Source organism: Pyrgilauda ruficollis, unplaced genomic scaffold (genome assembly GCF_017590135.1).
Source record: "Pyrgilauda ruficollis isolate IOZ18807 unplaced genomic scaffold, ASM1759013v1 scaffold57, whole genome shotgun sequence".
In the NCBI taxonomy this organism is placed as follows: Eukaryota; Metazoa; Chordata; class Aves; order Passeriformes; family Passeridae; genus Pyrgilauda; species Pyrgilauda ruficollis.
This window is the reverse complement of record NW_024527377.1, coordinates 7,585,781-7,602,248: the sequence shown is the minus strand read 5'-3', so window position 1 is coordinate 7,602,248 and position 16,468 is coordinate 7,585,781. Positions and strand designations below refer to the sequence as shown.

At 46.5% G+C, this 16,468-nt stretch overlaps 1 protein-coding gene across 6 annotated transcripts in view; it reads right to left on the bottom strand.

Moving 5' to 3' along the window:
• NSD1 (nuclear receptor binding SET domain protein 1) overlaps nucleotides 1-16,462 on the bottom strand; it is a 60,553-nt gene extending 44,091 nt beyond the window's left edge. For 2 of the 6 annotated variants that reach the window (XM_041481885.1, XM_041481887.1), the window contains exons 1-2: nucleotides 15,476-16,307; nucleotides 406-538 (exon numbers count right to left, since the gene is read on the bottom strand). In XM_041481885.1, coding sequence (XP_041337819.1) covers nucleotides 406-538; nucleotides 15,476-16,105 — 763 coding nt within the window. In that variant the 5' untranslated portion in view covers nucleotides 16,106-16,307. Of the gene's footprint in view, nucleotides 1-405; nucleotides 539-15,475; nucleotides 16,308-16,337 lie in introns of those variants that run through there. The other 4 variants (XM_041481884.1, XM_041481888.1, XM_041481889.1 and 1 more) reach the window with 4 other exon arrangements.
• Nucleotides 16,463-16,468: the final 6 nt, after the last annotated feature.

The window sequence follows — 16,468 nt, the reverse complement described above, 5'->3', positions numbered from 1 at the left end:
CCAGCCTCCCGTTCTCCAAGAACAACTCTGTGTCCTCACACATTCCAATCTTCCCAGCTCTGCTTCATCACCTGTTCCACCTCTCTGATTCATCTCCTTTTTCTCTGCATAATTTTTTGAGAGGCTGCTCTTCTGCACTGCCCTGAGCTTAGCCCAGCTATCTGTCCTTCCTACAGTCTGGGAAGAAAAGCCTAAATGTCCAACAGCTCTCTGTGCCACTTCATCACCCCCAGCCCCTTCTTCTCCCTGCCACCTCCCTCATTTAGCTTTACTTTCTTGTTTTCCATAGCACAGCCTATTTCTTCACACCTTTCAAAGGCTAGAAATGCTTTTAAAATTAATCAAAAACTGCAGCATCCTGCCATATACAACACCTCCTCTTTGTGGTCTGAGTAGATACAGTACCTTTCATTTTTGAGTGACAGTCCAGCACTGGGTCATGACAAATTGTGCATGGCCACCATGGGCGTCCGTTGAACTTGGCCCAAACAAGATCCCCAACTTCATACTTCACTGGAGGTTTCTTCTTGGCTTGGATCTTTGGGGAAAAACCAGAATACAAGAAATCACTAAAGCTCCAGATGCTTTTGAAGAGATTTGCCTCCCCCCCTGTGTGCAGATTACACGGGACAGCAGAGACATTTACATTAAAAAGCAAGTCCTGATTTTACTTAGTGGCTCCTACACCTTCAAAGAACACAATGGTTCTCCCCATTCTTCTGCAAGAACAAAACAATAAGAGGATTTGAGTAGGTTTTTGTTATTTTTTCAGTAAGTAACTGTGACCTCTGGTAAATGACTGCACTCAAACTTCACACATTTGAACAGGAAAATATTTGGAGTCACTACTAGACCCCATTATTTTACCAACACGAGTTTGTTAATTTCAAAGGTTGCAACATATGGAAAAAGTAACAGTAAGAGACAGTGAAATTTTCCTGTCTGAAACATGATAAGAACAGCAAGTGTTTATCAACTGGGGAGGAAAAAAAAAAAAGTTGGTATCTACAAGTTAGTAACTTTCCTGCTTCTCATATGTGTTCAGGAAAAAGCTTCACCAGAAGCTTTGAAACCAAAGACAGGCAGAATCACAAAAAAAAAATTATATACTGATGTTTAGCTTGTATGAGCAGATCTGGTGTTGCTCTGCCCCAAAACTAAGGAGCAGAAAGGGAGTTTAAGAGCAGGCACCTCGCTCTAGGACACAGACAGACACAACACTGACCTTGCCTGTCTCCACAAGCTGCTCACAAGTATCAACTCTGCAGACAGTCACCCAAATCCACTCAGCTTCTCAGGGCTGTGCAGCAGCCACAAGAACACCGAAATCTTTCAACACACAAACCCTAAAGCTGTTTAATGCCATTTCTGTGTCAGTACCCAAGAGCTGAGAGCAGATCCCGCGCCGTTTGCGAAGCACGGAGCCTCTCTGGCTGCATGTGCTTCACCAGCAGGACCTCTGCCAAGGAGAGGATCTAGGAGCTTTGGTGTTGTGAATCATTGAGCCAAGACGAGATACAATAGGTTTTCACAGGATACAAAAGTCCCTGTACCCAGCTGTGGGGTATCCTGCCTGTCTAGCAGCACCCATCAACATGTCCCAGGTGGGTTCAGCATTTTAAGAGCTCCAAGAAGCACCCCAGGTATTTTTGCTGCCATAAGTACAAGCAATATGCTCCTCATTAAAGTTGTTACAGCACAAACACACAACTTTCTGCTTCACTTCTCCATCCTGCTAACCACCCTGTTCCAGGCACGTCTCTTGCCATACCCAGTTCAACATCCCAGCAACTAAAACACAACAGACCTCTCTAATAAAAGGTATATTCCGTTTCTCATTGAGTTTTATGGGTCTTCTTCATGTGGTTAAAGAAAACACAAAAGAACAAACCCTGTCACATGAAAAAAAGGCACGTAATGATGTTACAGACTACATTATTGAATTTTTTCTCACTCACTCATCGAAAGCCACACAATAACTTATTGCTGAGCAGGAGTTCAGGAAGAGGGAATGTGAACAGCACCGGGCAGGGGGCTGCAGCCCCTTCTCTCTGCCACTGCCTTGCTGCAGCCTCTGTGTCTCCAGCTGTATCTGTGAGCACAGGACCAGAGGTGCTGCCTCAGCTGTTGCTTTTAAAATGCAGATGCACTTTCAGATGCAAATCCCTTCTTTTTTAAGTCTGTTTCCTTGCTTGAGTTCTTGTAAATGTGACTTTGGCCTCAAATTTTTTTTTACAGATTTCCAGCCTAGGCTTTGAGGGGCACTTGTATATCCCAGCTGATTATCTCCGATGCTGAGCATACACATACAATAGATGAGCATCTTCCTGACAACTGTAACCTGAGCACAGGCACTGGACGGAGCAGTAAAACCTCACTGGAGGTTTGCCAGAGCCATTCACATTGATCCACCTGAACGACATCCACAGCCCCTGCCCTTAGGCAAGCCTGCATTTAAATCAACTCTTTGTCAACTCCAACACCCCATCCCAGTGAAAAGGTGGCTTTCAAGAAACTATTCAGACAATGTCTAAACATCTTTCTAAGAAGTCAGCAGCTATTCTCATTCCTGCCCAGTTTCCTCTCTCATTTCCCCAGCATTAGCAGTCAGGTGCTGGACTCACCATCACCCACCACAAAGTCCCCACCAGAGGTCACAGAGGCAGATCAGGAAGCATCATGTCCTGAGGGAAGCCTTGTGACAGGATGCACTGCAGCAGGTCACTGTCTTGCATATTTTTCCTCTCTAGTCTCCCTAAATCCCACCAACCTGCCAGAGATGCCTTAACATTTTTTTTCTTTACACGGAAAAAAATCTGCTAGGGACTTTCAAAACGTGTAACACTGAATAGCCAACAGCAGAGGAGCAAAAGCAGCAATTATTTTCCTTTCCAGGTACAGTTAAGTCTCTTCCTTTAAACTCTGCAGCATGATAGAAAAATTATAGCCCCAAAGCACATATGTCTTATGTAAGAATACAAGTTTCACTCCTATAAAAATTAGAATTTAATATGCCAAGATTAAACTGCTGATAAATCCTGATGGCCAAAAATTTAGCCCTGCAGTAACAGTGACTTTTCTGTCAGCTAGGAAAAGCCAAAGTTTTAAAAAAAATTTCAACTGTAGTCCCATACATCTGATCACAGCACTGTTCACCTTCAGAGTATGGAAATATTCAAGTATTTAAATAACAAGAAAATTTGTGAAGCAGATTGGGTAAAATCCATGTTGTAACCCAGTGGAAATACACTGAAGAAATTAAACCAGGTAAGAGCCTTGGTTAGTGAGGAAGGAAAGGACAGGGCCTTCTCCATTGATGAGGAACAACAAAGTTTTGTATTGTCAGATGCTCTCCTCAAGGGAGTCAGTACTGTCTACTCTTTTATCAAATGTTTGGCAATTATTTGCTGCTCAGATGGGACAAGCTACAGCCTAAACGTGAGACGATACGCAGCATTTCTGATCACTCTGTGCTATTTTTGGACCAAACAAGACTGCACCTTGCAGATGTTTTTTATCAAACCCTCTCCACCAAAGACCCCAAATGATCACTATGGAAGGGGTCACAAGCCAAGATTCAGCAGCAAGGTGACACAAAAACCACCTGCAAAGTCAACGCTTGTATCTGTACTACGCCAACCAAACGCACCAGTCTGCAACTCACTAAGTGAAATACCAAACACTGGTGCTCAGTTTCATGAGGAAGCTTTCTATTTGAAAGCCAAGTATCTTTACCCTCCTGAAACTCTCACCATACAGCAAATAATGAAACATATCAAGCAAAGAAAGCTTAAATTTCCAAGTGTTTTTATTTTGGTAACCTTACTGTCAGTCTTCAACTGTCTGTCACTAATCTTCCTCCTTTGAAAATAACCACATCATTAAAAAGTGGAAAAAATAACCCTTTATCCAGTAACCACTCTTGTCTCTGTCACTGGAAGCTGTTGTTCAATCCATTCATCTTGCTGGATGAAGTGGCACAAAGCAGAAGCCCACAAACACAGACAATGCTGACAGCCACAGGGTGCACCTTTCCTGCAGCACTGGACATCTCTGAATAAAAATCAGAGCAGCACCAGCCTCTCCAGTGCAGCTGGAGACGCAGCTGCAGACACCCCACGTGCCCCAACAGCGTGACCAGGGATGTGACCACCTTGGCAGAGCCACAGCAAGACTGAACTGCACACAAAGGGGCAGAGATATGTCTGCTGTTACAGGCAATTTCAAATCTGCAATTTCATATAGCCAAAGAGACATCTGTCCAGAGATCAAGCACTGATCTGCAGCCATTGTAGCCCTGCACACTTCCAACTCAGACCAGCTTTGGAAAGCCATCGTGGAAATATTTGGCCAAGAAAGCCCTATCACAGTTTATTCCTGACTTAATGATAAACAATGTTACTCAATGAAGCCAGGGACAGAACATGATTTGCAGAAAGGCTGGGGCAGCAAGAGACTGTGTATAAGGACGATGAAGAAAAGCAAGAAAGAAGCCACTGATCCCCCAAAAACAATGGAGGAAGATTCTGCCAAGCCTGTTTCAGGCACAAACTGAAAAGAATCAAAGCCAAGGATGAAAATAAAAGGAGGAGGCCACATCCAAAGGGTAATTAACTAATACAGTGTAAACAATGACACTAATAACTTTTTCCTCTGAGTGTTCAGCAGATACCTGCCCAGGGCCCTGCAGCAGCAGCATGGGATAGGGATATCTCCTGAGCAGATCTCACCACACTGGTAGCTGCAGGTAAGTCACACCCCACACGAGCCGGCCCAAACATCACTGCCAGGGGCAGAAACAGCAACAACTCTGCCCCATAAACTTCCAGTGCTCTTTTCAAACCTTCTCATTCCCAGGCCAGCAACTCTCATGCTTCTCCCTGCATTCCATCTATGCCCAGGATAAAGTTGTTCCCAATACCTACTTCTTACCAGTTAGAACTGGAAGCTTGCTGAGGATCAGTCCACAGCCTGCCCCCACCACCACTTTTTATTTCTTTAAGTTTGGTGATCATTAATTTTTTCCTAACACGGTGAAATAAGAAGTCCATCTAATTTCTACGAGCCACTAACATGGCTGAACTGGCTCAAGATCAAAAGCTTTTTTACCAGAAATAAACCCTACCAAAATGAACTTGAGGGAAAGATGACATTTGAAGGTGCCTGGATAGCCTGGGCCTGACAGTCTGCTGGAGAGGGACTTCTTACAATGACACAGAGTGACAGGACAAGGGGGAATGGCCATAATCTGTGAGTAGGTTCAGATTAAATGTGAGAACGAAATTCTTCCCTGGGAAGGTAGTGAGGCCCTGGTACAGGCAGCCTGGAGATGCTGTGGCTGCCCCTGGATCCCTGGAAGTGTTTAAGGTCACGTTGGATGGAACTCTGAGCAATGTCATCTAACAGAATATTCTCTGCCCATGGCAGGGCATTGGAACTACATTGTCTTTAGGGCCCCTTCGAACCCAAATCATTCTGCGATTCTAAAAAGAAGCTATCCACTAACACAACCAACCCCATAGAGGTGTCACAGGTGCCCTGTGCCTAGGACAGGCCACTCCCAGCTCCTGCCATTTCACCAGAACAGGTTATTCACCCTCTGCCCTCACAAAGGAGAGGCAGCAACTGGGGCAAGCTCTCCCTATTAAAATACTCCCAGAACAAGCCTGGAAGGGCATTGCTAAAGCTGCCCCAAGAGTCTTCAGGAGACAGAACTTCCCTCCAGCTACAGCACAACCTCACTGAGTTAGCAGCGTTTAAGACAAAGAGCAGTTTTAACCTCAGCACTGAGCTGTCCATACAGCTCCTGTCCCAGGGGATCCAGATCCTCTAACTCTGGTCATAGAAACGAAGCAGCAATGGATGCAATTCCCATACAGTGACTGCTGCTGACAGACAGTTAAAAGGTCAGCTCCTACCTCTGTACTGCTCTTAATGAAGGGAGAATGGAAAGAAGTCTGAGTGATCCACAGTTCATTACTTCACTCAGCCCCAACGCTTGTGCACTGAGAAATGAACAGACACAGAGAGAAGGAAAGAGAGGACTTGGGAAATAACCTTTGCTTGGGAATGCTGCATGGTAAGGTAAAATGAGGAGACTAAGAACAACAACAAAGCAAAATTAGTAACTGCTTGTGATGGAAGCCAGAAATAATAATTCTCATTAGCAAAGATTCATATTTTAAAGAACGTTTTGTGAAATCAAAAGCAATTTGATTGAAAAAAAACCAAGCTTAAGAAATATTTGAAACGAAGCAAGCAGAGATCACCAAAGTTTCCTCTACACAAAGTACCATTACCAAGCACAGGAGCTTTAAGCCCTTACAGAGAGGCTGCAATGCTGACCCTGCACACCCTGTGACAAAACTTAGAGGAATCAATCCCTGCACAGGGAAAGGGGCAAGCCCAACTGGAGTCCATATGGACAAAACCTCAACCCAAACCACAGCACGCAATGGCATATCAGAACAAACCAGAGTAATAATCACACTGGCACTTCATGGCAAGCTTCAAACCAAACAGAGCAGCTGGAGAAGCCTGATGGAAGCCCATGGGCAGCCTGTGCTGCTGGGGACCTGGGGACATGCTCTTCATCCCAACTGCTCCAGTCTTCTTCAGCACTGCAGCAAAAAGCAAACAGATGTCTGACCTGCATTCATGTCTGAGAAGTACACTACCACTTATCTGGGATCATTATCATCCAGAAGTGTTAAATACTCAGTAATCAAATATTCACTAGCAAAAAATACAGCAGAGATTATGACAGAGACCAAACTTCTGTTATCAACACGTTTGCAGGTATTTGTTGTCTTTGGCCAGTTTTTACTATCATCTTCCAGGGTACTGAAGTTTTTCAGGGTTCATATGTACATATGAACCACCCTGAAAGGTTAAAATATAGAGAGCAGATTGGACTGCTTTGAGTAATTCCTACATCCTGAAGCATTTCTATCAAGTTCAGGAGTTATCCACATACAGATATTAAATAACAAATGTACTGACGAGAGAACACAAAGTTTCACTCTCCAAGATAACTGAGTAACAGCATCCCTGTTTCACTCAGTGGAGGCAGTTTTCCTTAGGGATGGGATGGAAGAGCAGTGGAAGAGAAAGCTTTGGCACTTCAGCATCCCAGCTACCAGAAATGCACCAAAAAAAAGCAAGGTTTGAGGGAGGCAGGAGGAGGAAGTGGGAGAGAAGGGGTGTGATCTCACCCAGATCCCCAGTGGAGAGAAATCCACTAACACACAGAAGTCTTCACTTCCAGGAGCCTCAAGCAGAGGACAGACTCTCACACTTGCTTATCTGCACACATTTTAAACGATAAACCACATTCTCTTTTAATCAGCACTAATTGTTTCAGCAAGCGAGAAACTGCTGGCATTACCAAAACTTTGCAAATTCTCACAAAGAACAATTACCCACAAATATCTTCTTATGTCACAGAACAAGCAAAAAAAAACCATAAACTGAAATCAGGTCATCAGATTTGTCCCCTTTTCAGCCTTACTTTTGTGCTCCTCTATGTATTACCGAATTGCTCACAAACAAGACCTCAGATAAACACAGCGTTCATTTTTCAGAGATGAAGTTTCTAAACCCATGAAACGAAAAACACATTCAAACTGTGCAAAATGAAACTTGGCTATTCTAATTTATATATGTATGTTCTATTCATTACAGCTTAAGCTGTAACCAGCGTGAAGCAGAACTAGAGAACAACATGTACAGTGCAAAGAGTGAATACCATACTAGAACCTCAACAGCTATAAAGTGTGAGTTTGAGTTTATATAAATAAAATTAACTGGCTTTTTGCTTGTTTTGGTTTGGTTGTTGATGTCGTTTGGGTTTCAGTCCATGGGATTCTTTAAAAGCAACAAACATTTAAGGGGGGGGGGGGGCTTACAAATCTTATTTTCTGCAGAAGTTTTTATTTACCCACAGGAATGGGAGGGAAATCCCACTTTGCTAGTCCAAATAAAAAGATGCCTCTTACGCAAAACCATAACCTCCCGAAAATGAGGAGGCATTCAGCATGTAAGTCCCCCTACCACAAAATTACCATTTTTCTAAAATAAACAAAATTCCTATTCATATAAAATTAAGTTTGAATTTGCACTTAACTTCAACTGCTTTTTCTGAGTTCCTACTAAAATTTAAATCAGAATTTTTGAACACTATGAGGGCAATAAATTTATCTTATGCTTATTTATTTCTTATTTCTCTTATTTATTTCTTTATTTCTTCTTATATCCACACTCAAAGCCATGACCTGAGGAAGGTTCATGCTTCAGGCACTACAGGTACTACAAACTTATGCTTCCAAGAGGCTTCCAAACCTTTCTGTGATGAATTCAGCTTCCTAAACATTGTGAGCATACTGTGAGAGGACTGCCAACTAGAATCAAGAGGAACCTGACTTGTTTTACTGCTGGTATTTAGAAATCTGCTGGCAGTCACCACATTAGCCAGAACAGCAGGAACAGTAGGAAGTCTGAACAGGTGCTTGGGGAAAACCAAACAACAAACCAACATCAGGGCAAGGGGAGGAACTATTAAAAGGGTGATAACCACTCTGCTCCTCACCCTTCTCATGAGGCAACAGCAGGTTTCTATCTTTCCACCAACAATGGGAGGGAAAAGTCATGAACACACTCCTCCAAAACAAGTGGAACATGGAAGCCTCAAGCAGGGCTGAGGGTGAGAGCCTCCCTGCACACTCAGCACTGCAGGTAATACAGGAGCTGGAAAAGAAACTGGCAGTTTCCAGTGTGCTGAGATACTACTGTGCAGGAAATTCACTGTTCACTTTTTCCTAAAGAATACCACACCAAAAGGCATTCCATCCTCTGGCTTGGATGCAACACTTGAATTGCTCCACCCAACTCAACACTTCTGGTGTCTCACATGCAAAAGTCAATGCCTGAAAACATAAAAGGAGTCCCCAGTGTATTATTTCTGATGAGTGTCTGAAGGTTAAAATAAATTACTCTGCTATTTTATTGTATTTTACTGTAAAGCTGTTTTTTTCCTGAAGAGCCCAGCAGTGGGATGTGCTATCTCCAGCACAGCATCCACAGCTGTCCCAATTACTGCATCTGACCAACAAAAGTTCCCTACCAAGAACTCACTCAAAGCTTTTCTTGCCAACCCTTCCTACCCCAGTGGCCTACTCCATGAGGAGGAGGATAGGAAAACACAGGGGAAGACTCCAGAACTAGAGAAGTGCTGCCCTTTCCCTGTGATTCAGGCACCAACAGTGCTCCCAAAACCCTCCCCTCCCTGATGCCACTCATGTGGTGCCCCTTCCACCTGCAGCCTTGCTCTTCACCCAGAACCCCAGCAGCACCTCAGCCCCCCAGAGACAGCAGGGAATGCTGCTGGAAAAGCCATTCATTCACCTGTGGATTGTGCAGCTCCACCACTGCCAAGCCTACAACCAGTGCAGGCAATGAGTTGGGACAACTTAGCACAACCCTTCTGCTCTTGTTGTGCTAGAGACAGCAGTGAAGGCACCCAGCCAGGACCAGCCTGTCCTTGAGAGGAGAAGAAGTGATACACAAGGTGACTTTTCTCCCAACTTCTCTTTGCCATTTTTCCAAAGAGCCATGTGAGATAAATCTTAATGATAACCACAAAGAGTCAGCATGTCAATTTTAACAAGTGCTTTACCATTCTTCAGTAGAGGAAAGACACACTGCTGAAATTCCTCTGGGCTTCATCAATGCTTTTGGACACAAAAGAGATGGATGCACACCCAGGCCATCTTTATCTCTGTCACACATTTAATCACTGCTGCAGAGCTACTGTGAGCAGCCACACTGGAACCAGATTTCTAATATAACAAGAACAGAGCACTTCAGCTGGCACCTGCTCCAACACATGGCAGCATCTTCCCCTCTCCTTGGCACTGGGGTCAGGAGCACCCACTCAGATCAGCCAAAGCAATGCCTGTGCTCCTACCCAGGACTGAGCCAGCGGGGCTCCAACCTTCCCACCTCACAGTTTTCCTCAGCATGGAACCACAGCTCTGCAGCCATGACAAACTCCCTCGTGCTACCATTCTTCACCAGATGACTCTGTGCAGACAGAACAAAACATAGGTCATAGTTTTTTGGTATTAAAAGCAGTATTCACCTCAACTGTTGAGTTTTTTAAGTCCTAGGACAACTGCCTGCCTGATTTCTCTTTCCGATGTTTCTATTCTCTTTGCCTTTCTAAATGCCAGAGCAAATAATTGAAAAGCAATCAAAATAAGCTGTCAGTCACAGGCAAGAAAAGCAGAAGTATATTCCAAGCAACTGTACTGGAAATTGACCATCATCCATAACACAAATTTCTGAGTTACAAATATATTTTAAAAATCATCTCAATTATATATTAGAGAACACTGCTTTTTTCTTGGGGCTCAAGTAGCTCGTTGACCATATTTAGAGTTCACCTCTTGAGTGAGCTACAGATTTGTTCAGTTAACTTGGGGAAATTTTTTAAAAAACACAATAATTGTTGCACATCACACACTTTAACCCCACTTCTGGGAACAAGGGTTTAATAAGGTACAACAAGAAGCTTCTACATGGCAAGAGGCAATGAACAAATCCATGACTTCATGCAGAATATGCTGCTCTGAAGTCAAAGGTTACTGCTATAGTGTCAAACTGAGCCACTATCACTGATTTTAATTTTACCAAGGCTTGAGAAGGAGTTGTAACAGTTAAACGTCAATCACTACCCTCAACAACCTAAGATTCATTAGGAAGAAAAGGTTCAAGTTGTGGAAGATATACTCTTCCAAAAGAAATCACCATCACGTATAGTCATTTAGCAGGGTCTGAGGCAGCATCCAGCCCAAAAAAACACCTGCAAAAGCCAATTTAATTGCTCCTACTGCCAGACTTACAACTTCAAACAGTATATTAACCAGGACATTCTTTGAACAACTTCTCTCCTGCTCAATTTTAAAAGTAAGTTTTAAATTTGGAAAGCAGAAATTACACAGAGGTTTCTGTCATTACATGCAGCAAAACACCACTTTCTAAACTGTCCAATCTGAAAGAAAATACCTCTGGTTTTGCTATTTGCAAACAGACAGGTTCAGCTTCAGAACATGAACCGCAAAGGCATCAGTCATTCAAATTTCACACGGCACACCAGGTATTTTCTAGAGAAACCAAGTCATTTCCTGTAACACAATGTACGCAAACAGATATTTCACACCTAATCAGCAATCAGAAAACAAATACAATGAAACAAGGAGAGGAAGGGCAATCTCAGCCAAATGCTATGACAAAACACTTCCAGGATCCAACCTGCTGTGCAGGAGAGCTCTGAATCCTACAGACTGTTCAAAACCCTCAGAAAGAGCTGCTCTCACACCCTCACACACTGCAGGTCCTGCTATGACAGCTCCTAACACCCCCCCACTCACACCTCCACCATGACCAAGAGGCAATGCAGCATCATCACACCGTGAAAGCATGAAGTCATTAAGGACCTTAAAAATTTATGGTCAAGCAATAACACAGGCAAGGACAGGACCCTGACGGTGGAAATTCCCATTCTTCTGGGCACTCACCATGGCTGAAGTCCTTTATAGGTAAGTTTAGAGCGATTTGAAACAGGAATGCCCTTCAGTACAAGGCCTGGTGGGTGCCATCAGGCTGCACAGCAAGGCAAGATCCAGCTACAGGCTCTTTTCTGTGAAATAATACCATCTTCCAAACAGTGTAAATCCTAATGGCAAAAGGGGATGTGTGCCAGATCAGAGGCATGGGTACAGTAGCACACAAAGACCCTGTTCTCTCCAGATGCACAGAGCAGGAGATGATGCTTGCAGGAATCACTGACAGCCAAACAGAATTCATCTCCTCACCAGGAAGAGGTCAACTAACCAAGGAAATTTGTGCTCCCTGCTAAAACAAACCACTGCCATATCTACTATATCTCAGAAATATGATGTTATCAATAGCTAGTTACACCTCGGATCAACAGTCCGGAGTAGGAGATTCTTTCAGAAATGTTTACAGGAGTAGTGAGGATCACGTGGCTTTAGTTCCTTCATTTTATTTTTAGCAGAGAGAGAAATGGCACCAGACACGTCAGTTAATAGACCAAGCACGGGAGTAACTCTCACACAGGCAACACCAACACTTTATAATGAAAGTACCCTCCCACAGCTGCAGATCAGAACACAACACAAGGTCATAATGGATTAATTCTACAGAGGACTCTGCTGGCCTTCAGTACTTCTAACACAGCGCAAACAGCGTGATTCTGGTAAGGCAAAAACTTTCCAGGAGCCTTACAAACATGCCACACTCATTCCTCACACCCAGCCTCTGGAAGCAGCCATTCTTAGGGATAAAACATCTGGCTCTAAATTTCCCCATACCTCACTTCCTCACTGTCATTACCTGAACATCACACTCCTGCATCGTGGGAATGGACAATAAGGAAGTAATAATGAAAAGCAACATTGAACCTCATGCAAGCCTCTGCACATCCTGAAGTCTGAAACCATCAGTGTCCCATGGAGAAAACAGCTTGAGAATGCAAAATGTATACACAGCAGGAGTGGCCCAGATGTACCTGAATCCAAGAACTCTCTGCTTCCGCAAACACTCAACTCTGCAAATCAAATTTTTCAAACATACTTCATGCATGGTAACTAAAAACCAACAAACTGAAGTATTAAGGCATCAAAAGTTACATGAGAAGAGCAAATTTTTCACGACAGTTCTGCAAGAAACAACTCCACCTTGCTCCAATTCCTCAGCATCTAAATTCAAGCAATATCTATGGCACTCAGACCTTCAGTCGCTGTACCCACCCTCCCAGCACTGGAGTCTGGACTCACATAATGCTGCCCAGGGCCTCTGCAACTTGGAAATGCCAGGAGAGCACTACAGACAAACTCACATCGGGATGGTAAATAACAGAGATATCCAAGAACAACCACCCATTTAAATTTAAATGGCCATAGCCCAACACGTGCACAAGGCAGCAAGCCAGCAGCTACTGTATCAACACCTCTGGAGAACAAGACCCAAGAACTGATGCTATAATTTCCTTCTCAACACAAAATCTGTCAGGAGCTACTGGAAACTTCAGACACCCTTAAGGGAAGATTAAGGTGGCACTTAAAATAGTTTTAGTTCGAATATGCACATCTCTCTTTACAACTAAATGGTACCTGAGCAACCTCCCTTGTTTGGGGAAATGTCTGAGAGCAGCGGGTGCCAGGGCTATTAACAAATCCCCATGCAAAACAATACCTGCCACCACCCCTCCTGCCTAGAGGCATTACTTAAATGCTGGACTTTGCATCTCACTTAAGACTAAACCAAATTCTGGCCCTTCTGCTCCAAGCACTCTTGACATTTGAGAAATTTGCCTTTTCAAAGCAAGCATCTATTCTTACAAGGGGCAGACACAGACACCGGAGATACACACACACACTTCCCTCTTGGCCAAACAGGAAGTTTGAGCAGCAGTGGCACACTCAGAGCCAAGAGCTTCGAAAATAAAAGCTCTGAGACGGTCATGCTGTAAGGTGGAGGAGCCCCATCAACAAGCAGCATAAAGCTGATAGCTGTTAAGAGTAGCCCAGCTACGACAAACAGCTGTGCAGAACTCCCAGGGATTCATGATGCTTTTTTTGGGGGGTGGGTTTTTGTTTTAAGTTTTAGCAAGTTCTCAAAAAAAAAAATTGATTCCAGTTACCAAACACAGATGAGACTGGCATTAAATGCCTAAATGAATACATGACCTGAAGAGCAAACCTGGATATTTCTAGCTACTATGTAATGTTCAACCATTAAAAGATTTGAATTGCTTCAGAGGTAACTTGGCACTTGGCCCTGTCTTTTCCCATTCCACAAGCAGTGGAGCTAAATGAGGGACCACTCAGCAACATGCATTTACTTACTGAAGAAAGAATGCAAGACTTAGGAAAAGCAGGACCCCAGGCTGCCTAAAAAATGCTTTTCTTCTTTGCTTTTTTTTTTTTCTTTTTGAATGCAGCTGTGCTTTCAAGTCACCGGAACAACCCAGCAAGGCTAACTACAGCACACAGGTAAGGCAGTTTCACTGAAAAGTCAACCCTCGTTGCATATTCAAATAACAGGCTCCCGTCACTAGGACGGTTTTGTCACTCTACCAGCTGCAGTTCTGTGGAGCACGTTGTAAAGGCAACTGTTGTGAAAGTACCTCTGCGAGCTTCTGTTTACAAAGTGAGACCCTCCCACAACTGCATCACCGAGCACATGTCTGCGAGAGATCCCCGCTTTCCTCTGCAAAACAAAGCTGAAGAGATGCACAAACCTCAGACCCACAGCAGCCTCTCACCACCAGAGACCGAGGGATTCCTCCCAAGGAACGCTGAAGAGTATAAACTGTTCCACAAACAAATTAAGCTGCTGTCAGCATCTTCCTGAAACCGCCCCTTGCACGGGCACTCTGTGACAAGGGCTCCCCACCTCCCAGAGCACGCAGCAGGAACACTGAGTGTTCCCAAAGGAACACAATCCTGCCTCCCAAGCACTGCACGCACCAGCACGATCTGTCCGGCATCAGCGGCTCTACTGAAATTAGAGAGCAAGATGGTTTCGGTATTAGTCCTATCAAAGGAGCTAATCTTCAAACCCTGCATCAATACTTTAAGTCCAGAGTATCCTCCAGCAGGGAACCCTGAGGTGGAAAAACATATTGAAGAAATACACAAGAAAAACTCAAAACAACGGAAAACTGCAGGAAATATACATATACGGCTGCAAATAAAAGGTTACACTGAGAAACATCCCTTATACTTGGATTCAAAAGGAAATTACCCAAAAAAACTACTAAATGCATCTATCTCCTTTCAGAACTCCTACTACAGTTCCATCAGTTCTGTTTCTTATTAATTATATTATAATTAAAGGAATTTGTCAGTATGGAGAGAAATTAAAACAAAACAAAACAAAAAGTCCGCCTGAATAAGAGGCAAGGTTTGCTGCTCGTGAGGTCTGTCAGGCCATGACACGGCCTCTCCCCGGCCACCGCCAAGGTCTCACAGCTCGGGAACCTCAGGCCTGGCCAGACAAAGAGCCTCTGACAGCGTTCAGCCGGAGCGGCAGGAGATGGGAACGCTCCCTCCTGCTCTGCTCATCTGCACTGCGCTCAAAAAAACCCCCTTCGAACGGGGAAAAAACTCCACCGAACTCCGCAGCGAGTCGCTGGGCAGAAGGATGATGCCTCTTATTCCTGACGGGAGAAAAAGCGGTGGGGGGAGCGCGGGCGGCCGCGCCGGGACACAGGTGCGCGGTGAGCGCGGTGACAGCCCGCGCTGGCCCCGGCACGGTCCCCTCGCTCGGTAAGATGGCTCCCATCCTCCGGGGTGCCGGGGCGAGGGAGGCAGCGCGGCCGGCCCGGCCCTGCCGCACCGCAAAATGGCAGCGGCCACGGCCCCCCCGCCCGCGCCCCGACGGTGCTTACGAGTTGCAGGGCCGCCGAGGACTCCGGCTGCTCCCCGGGGCCGCCGTCCGGCACGGACTCGGCCGGTTGCAGGCGGCTGTCGGGGCCCCGCTGCGGAGCTGAGCGGCCGCGGCTCCGCGGGCCGGGCTCTGTCGCCGCCTCCTCGTCGTCGTCGTCCTCCTCCTCTTCCTCGTAGTCGTCGTCGTCGTAGTCGTCGTCGTCGTCGTCCTCCTCCTCCTCCTCTGGAGTCTCGGCGCCCTCCTCCTCCTCCTCCTCCAGTGCCTCCTCTCCTCCGTCCCGCAGGAGCAGGGGGAAGGCCCGGGCCCCGCGGGGCACCTCGGCCGCAGGGTCCTGCGCCGCAGGCAGGCGGGGGCCCGGCGAGCCAGGGTCGGGCAGGGCCTCAGCGCCGTCGGCGGCACCGCCGAGGTACTCGGCGTTGATCATGGAAGCCAAGTCCTGCAGCCGGCGCAGCGGGATGTAGCAGGACGACGGGTCCTGGCCGTAACCGGGCTTGGCGGCCGCCAGCTGCATGGCGGGCGGCTCGGGGCCGCGGGCCTCGCCGAAGGGGCCGCCCTTGGGCTCGGCGGCCGACAGCGAGGTGCCGAAGGGGACGAGGCAGCTGCGGCGGCTCACTTCGCAGGCCTGCTCCATGCCGGGCGGCGGGCATCCACCTGCGGGCACAGCACAATGGGGTCAGCCCAGCCTGCACCGCAAAATGGCAGCCGCACCCGGGGGGCCGCGCTGGGCTCCGCCGGCCCCGCTCCGCCACCGCCGGATTACAGGCCCCAGGCCGCGGCCCGGCCACCCCGGCTCGGCTCGGCTCGGCACGGCCGGCGCCGGGGTCGCTCGCCCTGCTGAGCGCTACCGCAGGGCCGCCGCTCACCTGCGGGTGCCGCGGGCGGCTCGGCGCCTGCCCCCGGAGCGGGCGGATGGGGAGACGCGCCGACCCGGCCCGGCCAGGCCCCGCCGCCGCTCCGCCGCCTCCCTCCTCCTCCCTCCCCCGCATGCGCGCGC